A 17,643-nucleotide genomic window follows, 5' to 3' on the forward strand; every position below is an offset into this window, starting at 1 on the left:
ACATTGCTCAGAGCATGTTCCTAATCGCCATCTAGCGGCCCTGTGTGTGACTTGTTTCTATAGAGTATGCAAAGAAGGTTGCATGCATTGCAGAGAAGGCTACATGCATGTGCAGTTTGCATAGAGAGGCCCACTCGTGAGTGCATGGTTGCATGAGGCCCAATCGTGAGTGCAGTTGCAGAGAAGGCTACATGCGTGTGCAGTTTGCCTAGAGAGGCCCACTCGTGAGTGCATGGCTGCATGAGGCCCAATCGTGAGTGCATGGTTGCATGCGGAGGCAAGGTGCAGCAGCGATAGAGCAAGGAACAAAGATGCAGCAGAGATAGAGCGCGAAAGAGCGCTACTTTGCAGCCGAGATAGAGTGAGCACGAGCCCTGCAGAATTAGCCAGACTGCACCGTCTGATTTAGCTTTATCTTCTTAGTGCTTATTTCGGACAAGCATGACATGTATTGTTGCTTTCTTGCTTCTTAGTGCTTATTTCGGATCTTAGTGCTTATTTCGGACAAGCATGACATGTATTGTTGCTTTCTTGCTTCTTAGTGCTTATTTCGGATTGAGAAGTTTGCATCCCATCTCTGGTTCATGTACAGCAGCAGTGCATGAATCTTATAATTTCTTTAGCAACGGATAGCCTTATAGAGAATGGATGAGCAGAGAAGTTTGAAGTCGTAAGCGCAGTGCAGTATCAATATTCAGCCGTATGAGCAGAGAAGCATACCTAACGCTTAGAGATGAGCAATGATTAATGAGTTCTGCATTCAGCAACACCATAATCCTGGTGGTAGTTCTCAGCGATGGTGTTGGTCTTCTATGAATTGATGAGGAATTGAAGCAGATGAGAGAAGCAGACTGATGTGAAGGCGATCGCAATCTTTAGAACCTGCCATCACCTCCTCAGAAACATAATGGACATCGTGCTGCTCCTTTCATAGAATCGAACTGTTGGCCGCATGAACTCCAATATCACAACTACTCTCAATTTCACGTTCAACCCTTTCTCTTATGGACACAAACTATTGGTTACAACCAATGCTTTGCGGCATGATGGACCAACAATACCTTTATTTACAGGCAATTCTTTTGCGCCCAGTAGAACAAGAAGCTGCGTGCCATATATACAGGCAATTCTTTTGCGCGCAGTAGAACAAGAAGCTGTGTGCCATTTGCTGCCATGATAGAATATGATTACTGTTAGGCCATGGTTATTTTGCATGATTGTTCAAAGTAAATCAGCAAAAGGAAAAGCTTTGTGATGAAGGCCATGGTAGAATATGATTACTGTTAGGCCATGGTGATTTTGCATGATTGTTCAAAGTAAATCAGCAAAAGGAAAAGCTTTGCGATGAAGGCCATGGTGCTGTTGCATGACTATGGCAGTTTACAAAGACCTTCAAGGACAAGGACTGAAGACAACTTTTGCTTCTCAAATAAAGACTTGCTTCCAAAATTATTATGACTATGTTTTGGGTTATTTTGCAAGGAGATGATTTGCTTATTACAAGAATCAAGCGCTCGAATGAATTTGGGATATCCGAGAAGATAGGTTTGCGTTCTTTGTCCATCATCATCTCCTTTCCTCTCCTCATATCAATGTCCATGCTTTTCCATAGTTGCAGTTATAGTTTTTTGACTTTCAAGCATGCATGCGATGAGTACCGACCCAAACAGTTGATGACAAAGTTCATCATCATCTCCTTTCCTCTCCTCATATCAATGGCCATGCTGAAATTGTTCTCAAAGGGTCGATCTTATGTTAGAGAAAGTTTTATTCCTTAAGATCATACTTTGTTTTGTTAACTTGTGTATTCAAACTTGTCGTCTCGTCTCATCATTCCGATAATTTCACAATAATAACTATACATTCAAGGAGACGAATTAACATGTGGCTTTAGTATAGGTTGCATATTTTTCTCTCTTCTGTCGATATAGGAGATCATGATCATATCATTTTGAAGGTATACTCCATTATGGTTACGGTCTTGTTAATGTCAAAAATCATAAACCATCGTACTCGCAATACTCAACTTTTCGCGGGCCCTTCATTCACTTGCCTCACTTATAGCCAGGCCACTACCTCGACTCCACCATGTGGTCGCGGGTCACCTCGTTCGCATGCCATGCATTATTTGCATGATGAGCCTCTCAGCAACCCAAACACACGTGAGTCCACATCCTCTTTTGCTTTCGCTGCTTCACCTTCTGATTCAGTCATCGCCTCCCCAGCTTCCCTGACACGTCTTTGTAGCTCCTAAAGCCGTTTGTGCTCTCTCTTCGATCTCTATGCTACAACCGATCGAATTGACATTTTTTTCGCTTATGTGGCCCTAGACGACCCACCAGATGCTTCCCCTTCTCATCGCTCTCACCCTTATCATGATGTCAGCGTAATAGTGAAGGAGGCCTTGTGTGGACCTGATGCAGACAAATGGTGAGAAACGATGACGTCTAAATTGGATTCCTTACGCACAAACTCGACATGGTCATTGGTACCACTTCCTGTTGGGCGTAAACTAATTTTGTGCAAGTGGATACTTTGGTGTAAATTTCATCCTGATGGTACTGTTGCCAGATATGAGGCTCGTCTTGTTGCACGAGGTTTCTCATAGGTCGAAGTCATGAGGTTTCTCATAGGTCGAAGTCATGGACTACAAACGAGGTTTCTCGAAGTTATGGACTACAAGAGACGTTTACTCGGGCTCTTCACATGGCTTCGTTTCGGATTATTATGGCACTTGCTCTGCACTTGATCTGGAGGTGCATCATCTCGATGTTTAGACTACGTTTTTACATGGCGATCTCTCAAAAGAAATATATATAATGCAACCATCGTTTCATCTTTCAACAGATCATCCTAGTTACGTTTGCAGGTTGCATCGTTCCCTTTGTGGTCTAAAACAGTCCCCATGTCTTTGGTATCATTGTTTTCATAAGTTTATGTTCTCTCATGGGTACACAAGATTGTCCACAGATAGGATATTGATTGCTGCTCTATATGTTGCTGATATACCAATAGTAGGTTCCAACCTCTCCCTCATTCAAGAAGCCAAAGCCAAATTATCTTCTACATTTCATATGACCGACTTAGGACCTTGACCTATTTTCTAGGAATTCAAGTCCAACAGGATAAAATCAAAGGCACCATTACTCTTACACAATCAAAATATAGTAATGAAATTCTAATTAAATATAGCATGGAAACATGAAAGTCTTGTAAACTTTCTTTAGCTGATGGCCCAACTACTAAAGCTCATATAGACTATATGACACAATTCCCTTATAGTCATATTTTAGGTAGTATCCACTATTTAGTTACCGATACTAGGCCCAATTTGTGTTTTTCTACTGGTTTTTTTGTCTGGATTCATGCAGAATCCCGAACGTGCTCATTGGAACGGACTTAAATGCTCATTAAGATATTTCCCGCACACAATCTTTGAGTCAACTCACCTCGTTACTCAGATGGTCTGACTCAGATTTGGGGAGGGGGGAATGTTGATACTAGAAGATCTAGTGCTGGTTTTATTTTCTTGCTCGCAAGTCTAGCCATTACATGGCAAGCAAAGAAGCAATCGAAGGCAAGAAGTTACAGTCGGAGTACACATCAACAGATATTATGTGGCCTGATTTTCTGATCAAGCTCACAACTCAACAAAAGCATGATCTTTGCTCTACAAGTGTAGGAATAATTAGAATCTAGGAATAATTAGAATCTAGTTCTTAGGTTGTTTGCATTAAGGGGGAGTGTGCATTAAGGGGGAATCTGGAAATAATAATGCCGCACAACCCTAGTCGAGTTAAAACATTAGAACCTAGTTCTTAGGTTGTTTGCATTAAGGGGGACTGTGGAGATAATAATGCCGCACAACCTTAGTCGAGTTAAAACATTAGAACCTTTAGGATTATTATTTATTGATAATTGTAAACTGAGCGTAACTGCTCGTAAGGCGCCCGTTTGGGTGACGAACCTTCTTGTATATCTAGGCCTATTGGGGCACCAATTAATACGTCCCGCATGTTCCTCTAATCTTCGCACAGCAAGTGTGCGTGTTTTAATCAAATCACAGTAATCGTTGATTTTCTACAAATCATAAGATCCTTCTTCCCTTTGGGGAACCTTGCGTGACTCTTGAGATGCCAAGGATGCCCGTAGCAACTTGCTAGCTCAACATTTCAAAGTAAGGCCAAGAAAACAATGACAGAACACCTTGAACTTTCAAGCACCAATATTTGCAAATCCATGTGGAGGTTTTACTGGAAAACGCATACTAAATAGAACAAGCCACTACATGCGAAGTTTCAATTACCACACACAGCATGCATTAGTTCCAACTTGTACTCTCGAAATATCAAGTTAACGTGCATTCATCGAATTCGCTGCATCTGCCTAGTATAGGAGTTGAAAAATCTGTGATCCTGGGCCTGCAGTAGAGCGATATTGAAAGATGCCGCTCTTCCCTGCATCAGGGTTGTAGAAGCTGACCACTAGTAGATTAGCAGCTATTTGCTACTTGTGTGTTTTAGCTAGAACCATAGTTTAAAGTAGAAGACGAGATCTCGACATTAAGGGCTCAGAAGGTGTAATGGGTCATATCAAGACGATATGAGCAGTCATGGTAACATGTGGGTGGTCGTAAACGAACCCTGATGCCTTTAGCTAGTTACGTGCAAGCACACCGACGAGGTTCCGTAGAATGCACGGGGCATGCTGTTCTCTGAAGTCCTAGTCTTGAACTACGATGTGTAGGGCTAGTACAGTGTTAATCATGATTCGCGCGAGCAATCAAATTTAGAAAGAGATAAACAGGAAAAATGAATATTTGGGAAGAAATAGAATTTTAGGAAGAAACACGAAATTGTGTGTGTGAGAGAGAGAGAGAGAGAGAGAGAGGGAGAGACTTACTTGGAGCTAGCAAACTCGAACCGTTTTCCGGTGCTGGAGAAAATGATCAGACCAACCTCAGCATCACAAAGAACAGAGAGCTCGTGTGCTTTCTTCAAAAGCCCACCACGGCGCTTCGAGAAAGTCACCTGACGGCTCGTCGATTTCTCGATCCTCTTGATTTCAATCTTCCCCCTCCCCATCGCAGTCTCCTCTTCTCGCCCTAATAATATTTTTTTCCTTCTTAGAAATCGGCAATAATAATAACGGTGACAAGATCTTGATTCTGTCACAGCGTTGAGAGCCCCTTGCACCTTGATCTGTGGTATTTAAACCGGGATAATAAGGGCTCGATAGTATTTTTTATTCTACTGCAAGGTCGACATGTGAGGGTAAGTCCTTTGCTTTTGCATTGAGAAGACAGTTTACTCCTGCGAATAAGGTGGTGTACAAGAGGGTATGAGGCGTCGGTAAGAGAGAATAATTAGGGGCAATATGCAAGAAGGCAAGCGTTTTTGTTAGGTTAATGGTAGAAATCTCCATCTTGGCCGAAGTGGAGAAGAAATCCTACAAATGGGGTCAAGAAGGCAGAAGGGTATGTTAGTGGTAGACGTGAAGAGTAGAGACGTGGGTGTGCAGGTGGTCTGAGCGCGAGAGGATGGAAGAGGACAGAGCCTGGGGAAGAGTGACGCTCAAAGGTTCCCAAAAAAAAAAAAACAATTTACACCGGGAGTGAGGTAAAATGGCGACCACTGACAGGTCACGGTGGCATTTGTGGAGGGAGAGTCGGAGAGAGAGGCGCCTTATTAGGACAGTACTGGCTTGTTTGCACTTGTATCAGTAGAGCTTAATCAAATCTTTGAAAATAATCCAAACCCCCAACTTGAAGACCCAAATCTGGATTGGATTTCCAACACCCTCCTAGATTCCCCGTTCCTTTTTCCCATACTCTTCCATAAAACCTATAGCTCACTCCTATAACTTCTTTCTATTATAGTAGCTCTATATCTACATGATTATCGTGTCGGTCTATTGAACCCGTACTGTAGTGGTGGTCTCATCAGCCCCGTACCCAGTACCCGCCTAAACGTTTCAAAGCCACTAACTTCACATGCTCCCCCACCCCCTCCTTTTCCCCTTTCACATCAATCCTTTCGTTCCATCAATCCTCCGTCCTTCCCGAATCCCGTTCCCAACCAGCTGAACTACTCCCTCCTACTTTGCCTTACAAACCTCGCACTGCAAGCGGCTTCAAGCCCGCTCTTCAGGATCAATTAGGGTGACAACATTGCGTTGTACGGGGACGAATTTCGAGAGCAACTCGCCCTCCATTCCGTTTCTAGAGTGAAAACTTAGAGAAACCACCCCACACCAACTAGTTTTACAAGGAACTCCAAGCTCCTTCCTATACCTATATAGTAATAGAAGCTCAATTTACCAAATACAAATGAACGAAAGTCCGGACTAGTAAAATACGAACCTTTTGCTAGTTTGATATATAGACAAAGGTTTTCTACAAAAAAAATCTATATAGTAATTTTTTAAACTATCTATATTATAGTAGTTTATGTATATTACATAATAAAGTTCTATATAGTAAACTTTCCCGATTGTCTATATAGTAGTTTATCTATTTTTATATAATAAAGTACTATATAGTATTTTTTTCTTGTAAAGATGCCAAACATTGTCTATATAGTATTTTATCAACATTAGATCATAGCAAATTTATCTAGCAAGTTTCTCTATATAGAAAAAAGACATTGTTACTTAAAATGCCAAATCATTAGTTGTGTCACCTAAAACTACAAACCCCTTTTTCAGTGATGCTTTTCTGACTATCCTCTCCCATTCATGCCCACAATAAGGACATTAAGCTGCACACCTTTGATGTCCATATCAGACATCGTTGGTGATCGTGGAACCTCTTTTGCCTACCCAGGCATGTGCCTTGCATGTTGACTCCATCTAGCATCAATTTCTTGATCGAAAATTTTATTCAACTTACAGCGTCAACCTCCACTTGTTGCCTGACTTAGAGTTATAAACTCTACAAGAAGATGAAACCCTTACTTGCATGTTAAAAGACAAACCGGGAAACTCTCTCTCTCTCTCTCTCTCTCTCTCTCTCTCTCTCTCACACACACACACACACACACACACACACATGTGCATGGGTGCGCGTGAGCGCACACATAAATAGAGGTTTAGACTGGAGATTTAGACTGGTGAAGATGTAAACATTTCTACCTAAATTTCGCGTGGCGGTAAGATGTACATAACAAGCTACATAGACATGACACTCATCATCATCATCTTCATCCTCCTCCTCGTCCTACAAAAAAATAAGCCAAACCCCTCTAGTGAGACAAGGAGCTTATACTGGAGCAAGAGATAATACCAAGACTCGATAAAAAACCCAAGGACTCCATGGTTTCTATAGTTAGAGAGAATAATAAGACTCATCATTTTTTTACTCCTACTCCTACAAAAAAAAAAAAGCTAAACCCCTTTAGTGAGAAAAGGGTGACACTACAACAAGAGACAATAACAAGACTTCATTAAAAACACAAAGGGCTCAATGCACTACAACAAACGAAGAGCACAGCTGTGTCTAGAGACGTACAAATTTAAAAGAATCTATTTATGGAAAGACACCTTCACACAACTATCGATGCGGCTATACATGTGGCTATAAGCACGCAAATACAACCATACATATGACCGCACATATAACCACGTATATAGCAGCGGACTATCTTTAAAAAAAGGCAAGGACATAATGGGGGAGAGATGTGGGGACATGTATCCCTACATATCTCCTCCATTCTATTCCCTCTTTTTTTTAGTCACATTATTTAAACATTACTTAATCACATTTTTTTTTAAAATTAAACAGAGCATAAAAAAACTTATGAAGAAATTGAAAACTAATTCGATGAATGCATCATCTTCATCTTCGACTGCATCTTCACCATGTGCACCACAACCTTCATTATCACTATCACTTTCAGCATCATCTTCCTTTATTAAATAGTGATACAATGCAAAAACGTTTGCCACAAGCAAACCAAGTTGGGTAAGAATTAAAACTCAAGTTCAGCTACTCACCAAGATTCCCTACTGAGCTCATTAGATATCCACATCGATTACCACTCCCTCGCATTTGACCCCCTCCCAAGTCTCGGCTTTGTTGTGATGTTTGCGATACATATTCTCACGAGTGAATGGGGAGTGACCTAGTACCCTTTCCTATAATAAATTACAATATGCATGAGATATAAAATCACAATGATAAATGTAATAAACTTAGTGCAAAATGGCAAAGAGAAAACATATAAATTGTGCAAGCCATCTTGTGTTTCCTTGGGATCCATACTTTGTCACACTATACGTGAGCAAGTGACTCGCATGCGCCACATTTTACTAAGGGTGTTGAGTACCCTCCCTAGCTTCCTTATGTATCTTCTTCCACTCCTTATAATGGTGCAATTCAGTACAGCAGAAAGAGGCGGTAGCTACATCTATAGTGTGGCTTTTATAAAGGGAACTACAAAAGTGTTAAGGTGTAAGCATCACTGGAAGCACCGCTATAAGCGACACTATTTTCTCAACGCTATAAGTGTCAGTATAACTGATGTTATAAGCACTATTATAACCCACACTATAAAAGTTGGTATAATCCACACTATACACATCGTTATAACCCATGCTATTAGCGCCGCTCTATTGCATGAATAACAAAAAACAAACGACGCTATAATCACCACTCCAACGAACATGAAAATATATTCTTTGAATTAGATCGGGGTATTATTCCCAATATGCCCCATTTTATTCAATATGTTGAAGACATATCTAATTTGTATACACAAACATATTGACGTATCAAAATACATATGAAACATACATTTAAAGCATATTAATACCTAAAAACTTATTTGTATTGAATCCAAAATGTCATATAAGAAGTCGTGTTACATCTTGTATTAAAGCCAAAAACGCCATGATAGGTAAACTACATTGAGTCATCTCGAGTTACATAATAGGGAATACATAAAGACAAAGATAAAACACAATAGACCAGTCTCTACTTATCATCATCATCATCCTCGTCATCATCATCATCCTCACCTAAATAGTCTCTTCTTTATCTTCGTATATCACATAAGACTAAGTAATATTAAAAAATAAATAAGATAAATTTCCAATTTTTTTTAAACCAAAAGAATTTAAACTTTTAAAACTTGTTCAAACAAGTAACTTATAGTGAGCACTCTATTGACACAAGCATTTAAACATAGCCGAAATCCCATTACGATAAGCATATTCGTACTCATCACAAGAAGGAGAGCCGCCTACCACATTTTCTTACATTAAACATACATTAAAAAAGAACAATTTTTATAAGTTTAACTTCTTTGAAAATTAAAAATTTCAATACAAAATGGTAAGTTTAACTTCTTTGAAAACTAAAATTTTGAATACAAAATGTTTAGGGTTCAAATACTTACAAATTGAGCAAGGAAATATGGCCTTCCACCTGATCCAAGATGAGAAGCTTCTCTTTTATATTGTCGTACTCAATTTGTTGCTTTAATAGATAGGGATTTTCTCAATATGTATTTTTTTACCTTTTTCAATCTTTATCTGATTCTTTTGGTGGCAGTGTAACATACCTTCGAGATTAACCAAGTTATGATTAAAGATAATCCTAAGTTTTAGATGCTACAGATTTCAGTAATGAATTCCAGCACGTTTTTTGTGGTTTTTCAGCAGTAAAGATTCTACGTGTTAAAATTAAGTGAAAATTCAAGATTGAGTTCTCAATAAGTTAGTATACTCAAAGGAGGCCTTTAAGTGTGTATATAGACATGTAAATCCAAATTTGATAAAAAAGTGAAACGTGACCTATTTTTGGAGTCCACTTTCACATATAGCTGATTTTAAGTACCCACATGACTAGTATCTAATAGCTGTGCGTGAAGTTATACATGTTGCAGATTGCAACCCTGAGAGCAGATGTGAGAGGCTTGCCAAATCTATAAGAATCTCTTCCACAACTTCTGGAGAGTAGACATGGATTTTCAATCAATCAAGACATCAGAAAATATATCGGGAAAGTACACAAACACCCTTTTTATAATTTTGCTTTAAATTCTTTTAAGATAAAATAAATAAATCGATAAGCATGTAAATGAGAGAATCTCAGTTGAGGTATAGAACGCTTAACGGTTGAATTTATAAACTAAAAATGATCGCCTTGGTTTAAAGACTCATAGAATACACACTTTTGGAGATAAAGAATTAGAAAATAGAATATTTGACTAAGTTATGACTAGATTCTAGGTAAAACCTTCATGAGAGGCTATTTTGTAAACAATTGATCTTTCCATATGTTTAGAATTAGATTTTAATGTAAACATGAAAGTTTTAGATGGCAAGAAACTCTACAAGAGTGTATTAGACTCTAGAAAGCCAAAATTCCTTTTGTTTTTTAGTTATTCGAGCGCAAAGTGGGGCACTTGACTGTTTTTGATAGTTTCATGCTAAAAACATGACTTTGGCTGTTTTGAATGCTCTCATGAAAGAGACCTTAGAACTCATTTTTAGAGAACCATCACTGAGACATCACTCATTTTTAGAGAACCATCATTCAGACGTCACTCATTTTTAGAGAACCATCACTAAGACATGCTTTATAGAGCATTAGAAGTCATAAAACTATGTAGTTTTGACTTTTCTCTAATTCCAAATAGATTGGAAGATATTACTCTCCCAAAGAGACGAGTTATTAGACTTTGCCTTAGAAACTGCTATCAAGATTGACTTTCTTATCTATATAGACTAGATGGACTAACGCATAAGCATAGTTAAGACTTAGCTATAGTGACTAGAGATGACCTTGCTCGATAGTACATGATAATTGATTATGTTAGAAATAAGGATTCCCATGTGAGTTAAAAGATAAAGAGAAGTTAAAGACTCTTTAAATTAAAAATCTTATTTTATACTTGAAATTGATTGTGATTGATTTGAATATACTTGAAATTGATTGTGATTGATTTGAATATACATTCCTTGAAAGATTATGGACTAGAGATGAGTGTGAGATGATATGTATGAGTTATGATTGCTTTGTTTTGAGATGATTGATTGATATGCACACATATGACTAATTGATATGCATGTGTATGATGAGACTTGACATGAGATTTTGAGATTCGGGCCGACCGTTCTTAGACAGGGAACACCGGATAGAGAACGCGATTTATGCCCTCTGGGAGCCATATGGTAGAACCCAGAGAGGACCAAATTCAAAAAGAGGCATACCCAGGATAGCCACGATGTCCAGTGTGGAGGTTGGGCGAACGGGCATCAGAAAAAGCCCTAGATTGGCTAGATTTTGGTCATTATTATGACTAACAATGTTGTTGAGCATGGTGACGATGATAGAATCTTGAGATAGGCATATGCATTGTGATTGATTGCGATGCTATGCTGTAATTAATAGAGATGTATATCATGTGAATGTTTATTTGAGATTACATGATTCTTTGCTTATGTGATAAGAACCTTGGATATGGCATGCATGCTTATTTTCTATTTGAGAATATTGATTTCATTGTATTTCTATGTAGAAATAGGAGCATTAAGTGCGTTTAATGTTTTCATAGATTAACTTATACGATTAAGATATGATTAGATTCAAGACCGTCACAGGTAGCTTGAGGACACCACGCTTGATGGCCTTAGAAATCAATGATTTCCTATTACTCACATGTCCCTATATATAATCAAGCATCTTTAGGTCATTAAGCTGTAAGTCCGGGTGTGAAACAGGAATTCTATTTTCAATACACTTTGAATGTATTATTTTTTCACATTACCTTGATTTCATCGTAACCAATGTCCCAAATATTTCTAAAATCAAGATTTACCAGATGATGCATGTGTGGTATGACATGCTTTGCCTTATTATCCTCAATAATACTCCCATTTTTCTTCCTCACATGGTAAAGAAGTGTCACAGAGTGTAGGCATTTGGATCAACCACTTGATGTGCATGTACATACTTAGATGGGAAATTGGAAGTAGTTCTATTACTACCCCCATAAAAACCACAATCACCCCCACTAGAACGATGACGAGAAAAGGCATACCTCCTATTTGATGATGTGGTACTAGGTCATGGACTAGGTTCCACGGAAGAAATGGGAGTGGGCTAGTTGCAACCTACACAACAATGCCTATCACCCTAAAGTTGACTAGATCCTCCAATGGGAGTGGATAAGGGCATAGGAGCACACCTATGTGTCATAACCATGATGATAATGTCTCTGCATCTCGTTCAATTAGTGGAATAGGATTTTGTATTGATATAGGAGCCATCAAAATGATGGACTTAGAGATAGACCAATTGGCATACATGGATTTATTGCAAGATGGATTTGATGATGGTACTAATTAAATATATATCTCATCATAACATATATACATATTGATCGGTTTATAGTGATTTGGTGATTTCGTTCTTGAATTTCAAAAATATTTGGATGTTTAGACTTTAATTTATTTTAAGTTTTAATTTCCACACAAGTTTCACAATCTATTTTTTCTATATACCATCACCATTGAGCGACATTTATATTGGTGTTTATATAGTGCAACTTAGCAGGGCTTATGCGAGTGGTTTTCTAGTGCTGCTCATAGTGGTGCTTTCAACAGTGCATATAGCAACATAACATAAAACACGGTTCTATTTCTTGCTTTTCTTGTAGTGATTGGAAAGCATTTTTGAACCACCTTTTGCACACCTCCTTGTGCAAGACCTCCTATTATTGAGGATCTTTATTATGTGATCCCTCACCCACTCATCGAAAAAACATGTGTGTGGTGGGTTTGGAAACCGCTCATGCATGCGCTACACCACATACATGAAATATCTATCCTTCTGCGCTCCCATGGTTTGAAGGCATCTTTATAGGTTTGGTTGACTAATTGACAAAAGGTATAATAAACACTCTATCTCGTGTCATCCATATAAGGCACTCCCTTCTAATAAAGGGTATAGTAAATCATACCACCCTCCCCAAGGCACGTCGTCTATAGCCATAGGCAAAGGTTATCGTGCACCCCCCCATAGCACCCGCCACATCCACATTCCCCAAAGCATTTGTTGCAGCAACCGCCCCCACTACTAGATCACCGATGGCTCTGAGAAACCCTCGAGCTAGCACTACCTGAGAGACAGGCATCATGGAGGATGTTGTATGGTGAGGAGATGGCATTGTGGAAGGCATAGGAGTGCATGAAGCACTAGGAGGAGTTGAAGGACGAGGAGTAGGGAAAGTGGAAGAGTGAGGGGTAGGGAAGCCGGTGGTATGTAGGAGGCAAACGAGTGACTATGGAATAGGTGAAGGGTTTGACACATACAAGGTAGGGGATAAGCTCGAGTGACTTAATTAATCGGCCCTATATTTAGAGTTTAGCCAGTTCCAAGCCGCCTGTGCCTCAAAAACATGTTGCAAATGAGGGTCATCTACTACGAGTATGGGAGGTGTGCTAAAGGATGCCTCTCCATGTATAAGATCTTGGTCTGTTTGGTGATGATCCCCATGATGGCCACATCTACATGTATAAAAACATTACATATAAATATAAAAACATAGCTCACATAGAGCATACATTACATAAAAAGTTTTATACATAAAAACATTAAATAGCTTAGATATTACATGTGTATGCTTTTATGCATAACCATATGCACACATAGCTCATAATGTATAAGCTTAATACATAAGTTATTACAATATTTCTTTATGCATGATGCATTTCAGTAAATCCAATAATGGACTGTTATGGCATCTTTTCTTTCTCTCCAGAGGCTTACAACTTCTTCGCCAGCCCTAGCTATAATCTCATACAACCCCATCGATGTATACCGTCATGTTGCTATCAGATCCAAAATATGCCTAGATATAAGTGTTGGCTTAATGGATAACTAGAAGTTGCTGGGCCTAGAATTTTGTAGAAAGCTAGGCCTGCATGTCGTAAACCAGTAGCTATGAATGATGGCATTGCCCCACGACACTGCAAAGTAGTGAAGATATTATCTCTTGCCATATGACAAATGTAAAAGATTGTAGCACATTTGGAATCAAAAAGGTTAATTTGGATTGAAAAGTTGGCATGCACCAGAACGAAGCACTTGATTAGGTTCTGTCCTATGAATATTGCCATGTGGTTGCTAAGTAAATCTAACATTGAAATAAGAAGTGGTAGCCATGTTAATCTGCCTACCGCTCCAAACCCGATCTGCTAGATTTGCATTGAAGAAAACCACAACAACCTAGAGCCTGTGCAACTACGTCAGGGAGGTTCACCGAGATGTGCAAGACAAGGAGTGACGCTTTTCAGAGGTCGAAGGGCATGTGAGCGCATGCGCTGAAGGATCCTTGTTGGCTCAAAATTTACTATGAAACTACCAACCCATCTAGTCTTTGGAAAAACCTTCTTTGTAACTAGTGAGACTTTATTGCTTACATTCAGGAGAAAACTAATGTTTCCTGATGATGGGTTGATCCCGTTTGTGGTGTATTTCACTTTGTGTGGTGGCTCGGTGATGGCCTCTACAACACCACACAGGCACACAAAAAGGACAAGGGGCCAGAACTGGGGAATGTTGAAAACTCAGCTCTAAGGGCAACACTAAGACCTTGAACTATCCCCATCCCTCTAGCTGACTCAGTGGAACACCACAACGCAGTTCAACACCCTCCAAACCTCCCTAGCATTAGGAAATTTTTTGGACCCAAAGAGGGCCTCTTGGATTAACTTTTGATTAGGAATGGATCAATAGGAAGAGGGCTGGGTGCACATTTTTGACTTCTTTGACCCTAGGGAGCCTAGGCTTTGGTTTTCTAATCGGGCCTAATTACTACTCTTGTCCCCCTACCTCTTGGGCCCAAACTTAGAGGTCCTCCCACCTAGAATCGCCTAGATTAAAAACCCTCAAAATTCAAAATTTTAATTTTTTCCCAAAAGTGTGTTTTCCCTCTCAAACTTCCCCCCAACATACTCTAGGTTTGGAAAGCTCATTTTGAACCTCTTTCTTCCTCTTCTAAGCTCTCAATTGCTGCAAAGACTCCATACCTCTCAAGCTCTCCCTCCTTGTCAAGCTCCCTTAGTCTCAAGCTCCCTCTCCCTCTTTCTTCCTTTTCTAAGCTCTCCATTGCTGCAGAAACTCCATCCCTCTCAAGCTCTCGCTCCTTCTCAAGCTCCCTCCCTCCAATCTCCCTCTCTCTCTCTCAAGCTCCCTCCCTCTCCATTGCTGCAAAAACTCTATCCCTCTTTAGTCTACTCTAGGTTCAGGAAGCTTATTCTCAAACTCCAACCCTCTTTTAAGCTTTCCATTGCTGCACTGAAAACCCTGAACTTTCTCTCCTCTCCACTCCTCTGTTGTAAAACAAGCTTTTCTTTTCCCTTCTTCTCTTTTCTTACCACCATGGCCTCTTCCAGTAATGTGAGAAGACCTAGCAAGAAGGTGGAAGAGCTTGTGCTACATAACACAAGAGATGAGAATGGAGTTTGGGCTCCAACAAGATTTAGGGTTAGGGCTTGGGTCTACATGCAGCTAAGCTCTAAGGGGCCACATCGAGTGCGTCATATGCTACATCATTGGAAGGGGCGGCTACTACAAGGCTTCAAGCATACTAAGAAGGAAGGGCTGGTTGCCATAGTGCAACATGTGTATACCCTTGGAGACCTGTACATTCAAGGCCACGACCAAGGCTTCCTTCAAATTGTCAGTGTAACATAAACACAGCGTTAACAACATGCTAATATTGGAATTTTTGTTTCAAATTTTCTTATGAATCTCCATTTTCTTATGTCTCTCTACAGATATTTTCCCCTCTAATTTTGTTGAGGAACAACCACTCCAAAGCCTCACTAGAGTTTTCTATGCTATGCATGTATCCATTGGAAGCACCAAAAAAGGATGAGGCTAAGTCCTCGATTGACCTCTCCGCCCCCACCAACACTTTGGCAAAAGAAGACATTGAGCAAGAGGTAATAATAGACCTTTTACAACCTAGAAAGATTTGTAATTATGTATCAAAAAATATTTTGATTTTTCCTTTGATTGCAGAGGGTGGTTGAAATTGACGCATTTGCTACTAGGAGAGGAGGTGGCGACAACAGAGACCAGGCCAAGGTCCATGGACATGATGCTGCGTTGGTGCACTATCTTGGTCGACTTCCTGTGGATGGCATCGCCATTATCCAACATGGACTACACCCCTCTCTAAGGTGCTCTGTGTCGCCTCTATGGCACAGAGCACCAAATGTATAGTTCTGATTAAAAAATCCCTTGCCTTTGATATTTTTGGTTCTGGATTTAGGGGTAAGCTTCTTGCTTGTATAGGTTGTTGGAGCTCTATATATGGCTCACTCTACCTAACTTGGTCTCACCTTGTCCTCAATATGAATCAGTCTTTGGGAGCGTACATGATGTGTACGCTCACTCTACCTAACTTGGTCTCACCTTGTCCTCAATATGAATCAGTCTTTGGGAGCGTACATGATGTGTACATGATGCTGCGTTGGTGCAATATCTTGGTCGACTTCCTGTGGTGGATGGCATCGCCATTATCCACATGGACTACACCCCTCTCTAAGGTGCTCTGTGTAGCCTCTATGGCATAGAGCACCAAATGTATAGTTCTGATTAAAAAAATCCCTTGCCTTTGATATTTTTGGTTCTGGATTTAGGGGTAAGCTTCTTGCTTGTATAGGTTGTTGGAGCTCTATATATGACTCACTCTACCTAACTTGGTCTCACCTTGTCCTCAATATGAATCAGTCTTTGGGAGCGTACATGATGTGTCTCTTGTCTCGTCTCTTTCTCTCTACATTTCAACATGGTATCAGAGCATCTATAAGGGAAGCATCTATGTCTTCTTGTTAAATTCATGATTATAATTTCATGTCTTACAAGATTGTTCTTTGAGTATGTGTTATCTACATGATTTTATAGCTTAACTTGTTGTAATTAAAGTTGTTTCTTAATCGTATCCTTAAAACCAAAACGGAGTTGTGAGTCAAAAGTTATGACAGTTCAGGCAAACAGCATCCTTAAAACCAAAACGGAGTTGTGAGTCAAAAGTTATGACAGTTCAGGCAAACATCTGTAACAGCAAAACAGGTTCTTTGAATAAGCAAACAGGTTCTTTGTGTGAGCACACAGGTTTCGTCTTCGCCAAGCGTCTTTGTGAGCACACAGGTTTCATCTTCGTCAAGCGTCTTTTATTATTTTGCTATTTTTAGCAAACCGCCAAATCTAGCTTTTTTGTCAAGCATCTCTTATTATTTTGCTATTTTTAGCAAAACGACCAATCTAGCTCTTTCATCAAGCGTCTATCAATGAATCTTGCGTCCCACGTCTCTCTATTTTGAGGACTCTTTTCTTATTGACGTCTCTTATCTCTTGCGGTCGTCCTTGTCTATGGTGTGCAGATTTTGTGATTTTATCTTATATGTCTTCTCGTCGGCTATGACTGTTCTCGTCAATGGTTTTCCTTTTGGCCAACATTCTATTCCTTCTTTTCAAGGCCAAGGGTTTCCCGGTTGGAAAGCAAAGATGTTGTTAATTCTTGAAGGCGATGAGCTCTCATATGTTGTTATTGGCAATTCTCTATGTTCGTCTCGGCCTACTATTCCGGATTCTGACAACGTTCTTATCACGAAAGGCCCTGGTTT

General features: G+C 39.7%; 1 protein-coding gene across 1 annotated transcript in view; it reads right to left on the minus strand.

The window, feature by feature from the left end:
• LOC147624332 (MADS-box transcription factor 23-like) overlaps nt 1-5,626 on the minus strand; it is a 337,401-nt gene extending 331,775 nt beyond the window's left edge. The window contains exon 1 of the mRNA XM_086819317.1: nt 4,903-5,626. Within this exon, the coding sequence (XP_086675443.1) occupies nt 4,903-5,084 (182 nt within the window). The 5' untranslated portion in view covers nt 5,085-5,626. The remainder of the gene's footprint in view (nt 1-4,902) is intronic.
• Between the last annotated feature and the right edge of the window lie 12,017 nt (nt 5,627-17,643).

The sequence above is a fragment of the Cibotium barometz genome, chromosome 25, assembly GCF_041138505.1.
Source record: "Cibotium barometz isolate CiBa-2024 chromosome 25, ASM4113850v1, whole genome shotgun sequence".
Taxonomy (NCBI): Eukaryota; Viridiplantae; Streptophyta; class Polypodiopsida; order Cyatheales; family Cibotiaceae; genus Cibotium; species Cibotium barometz.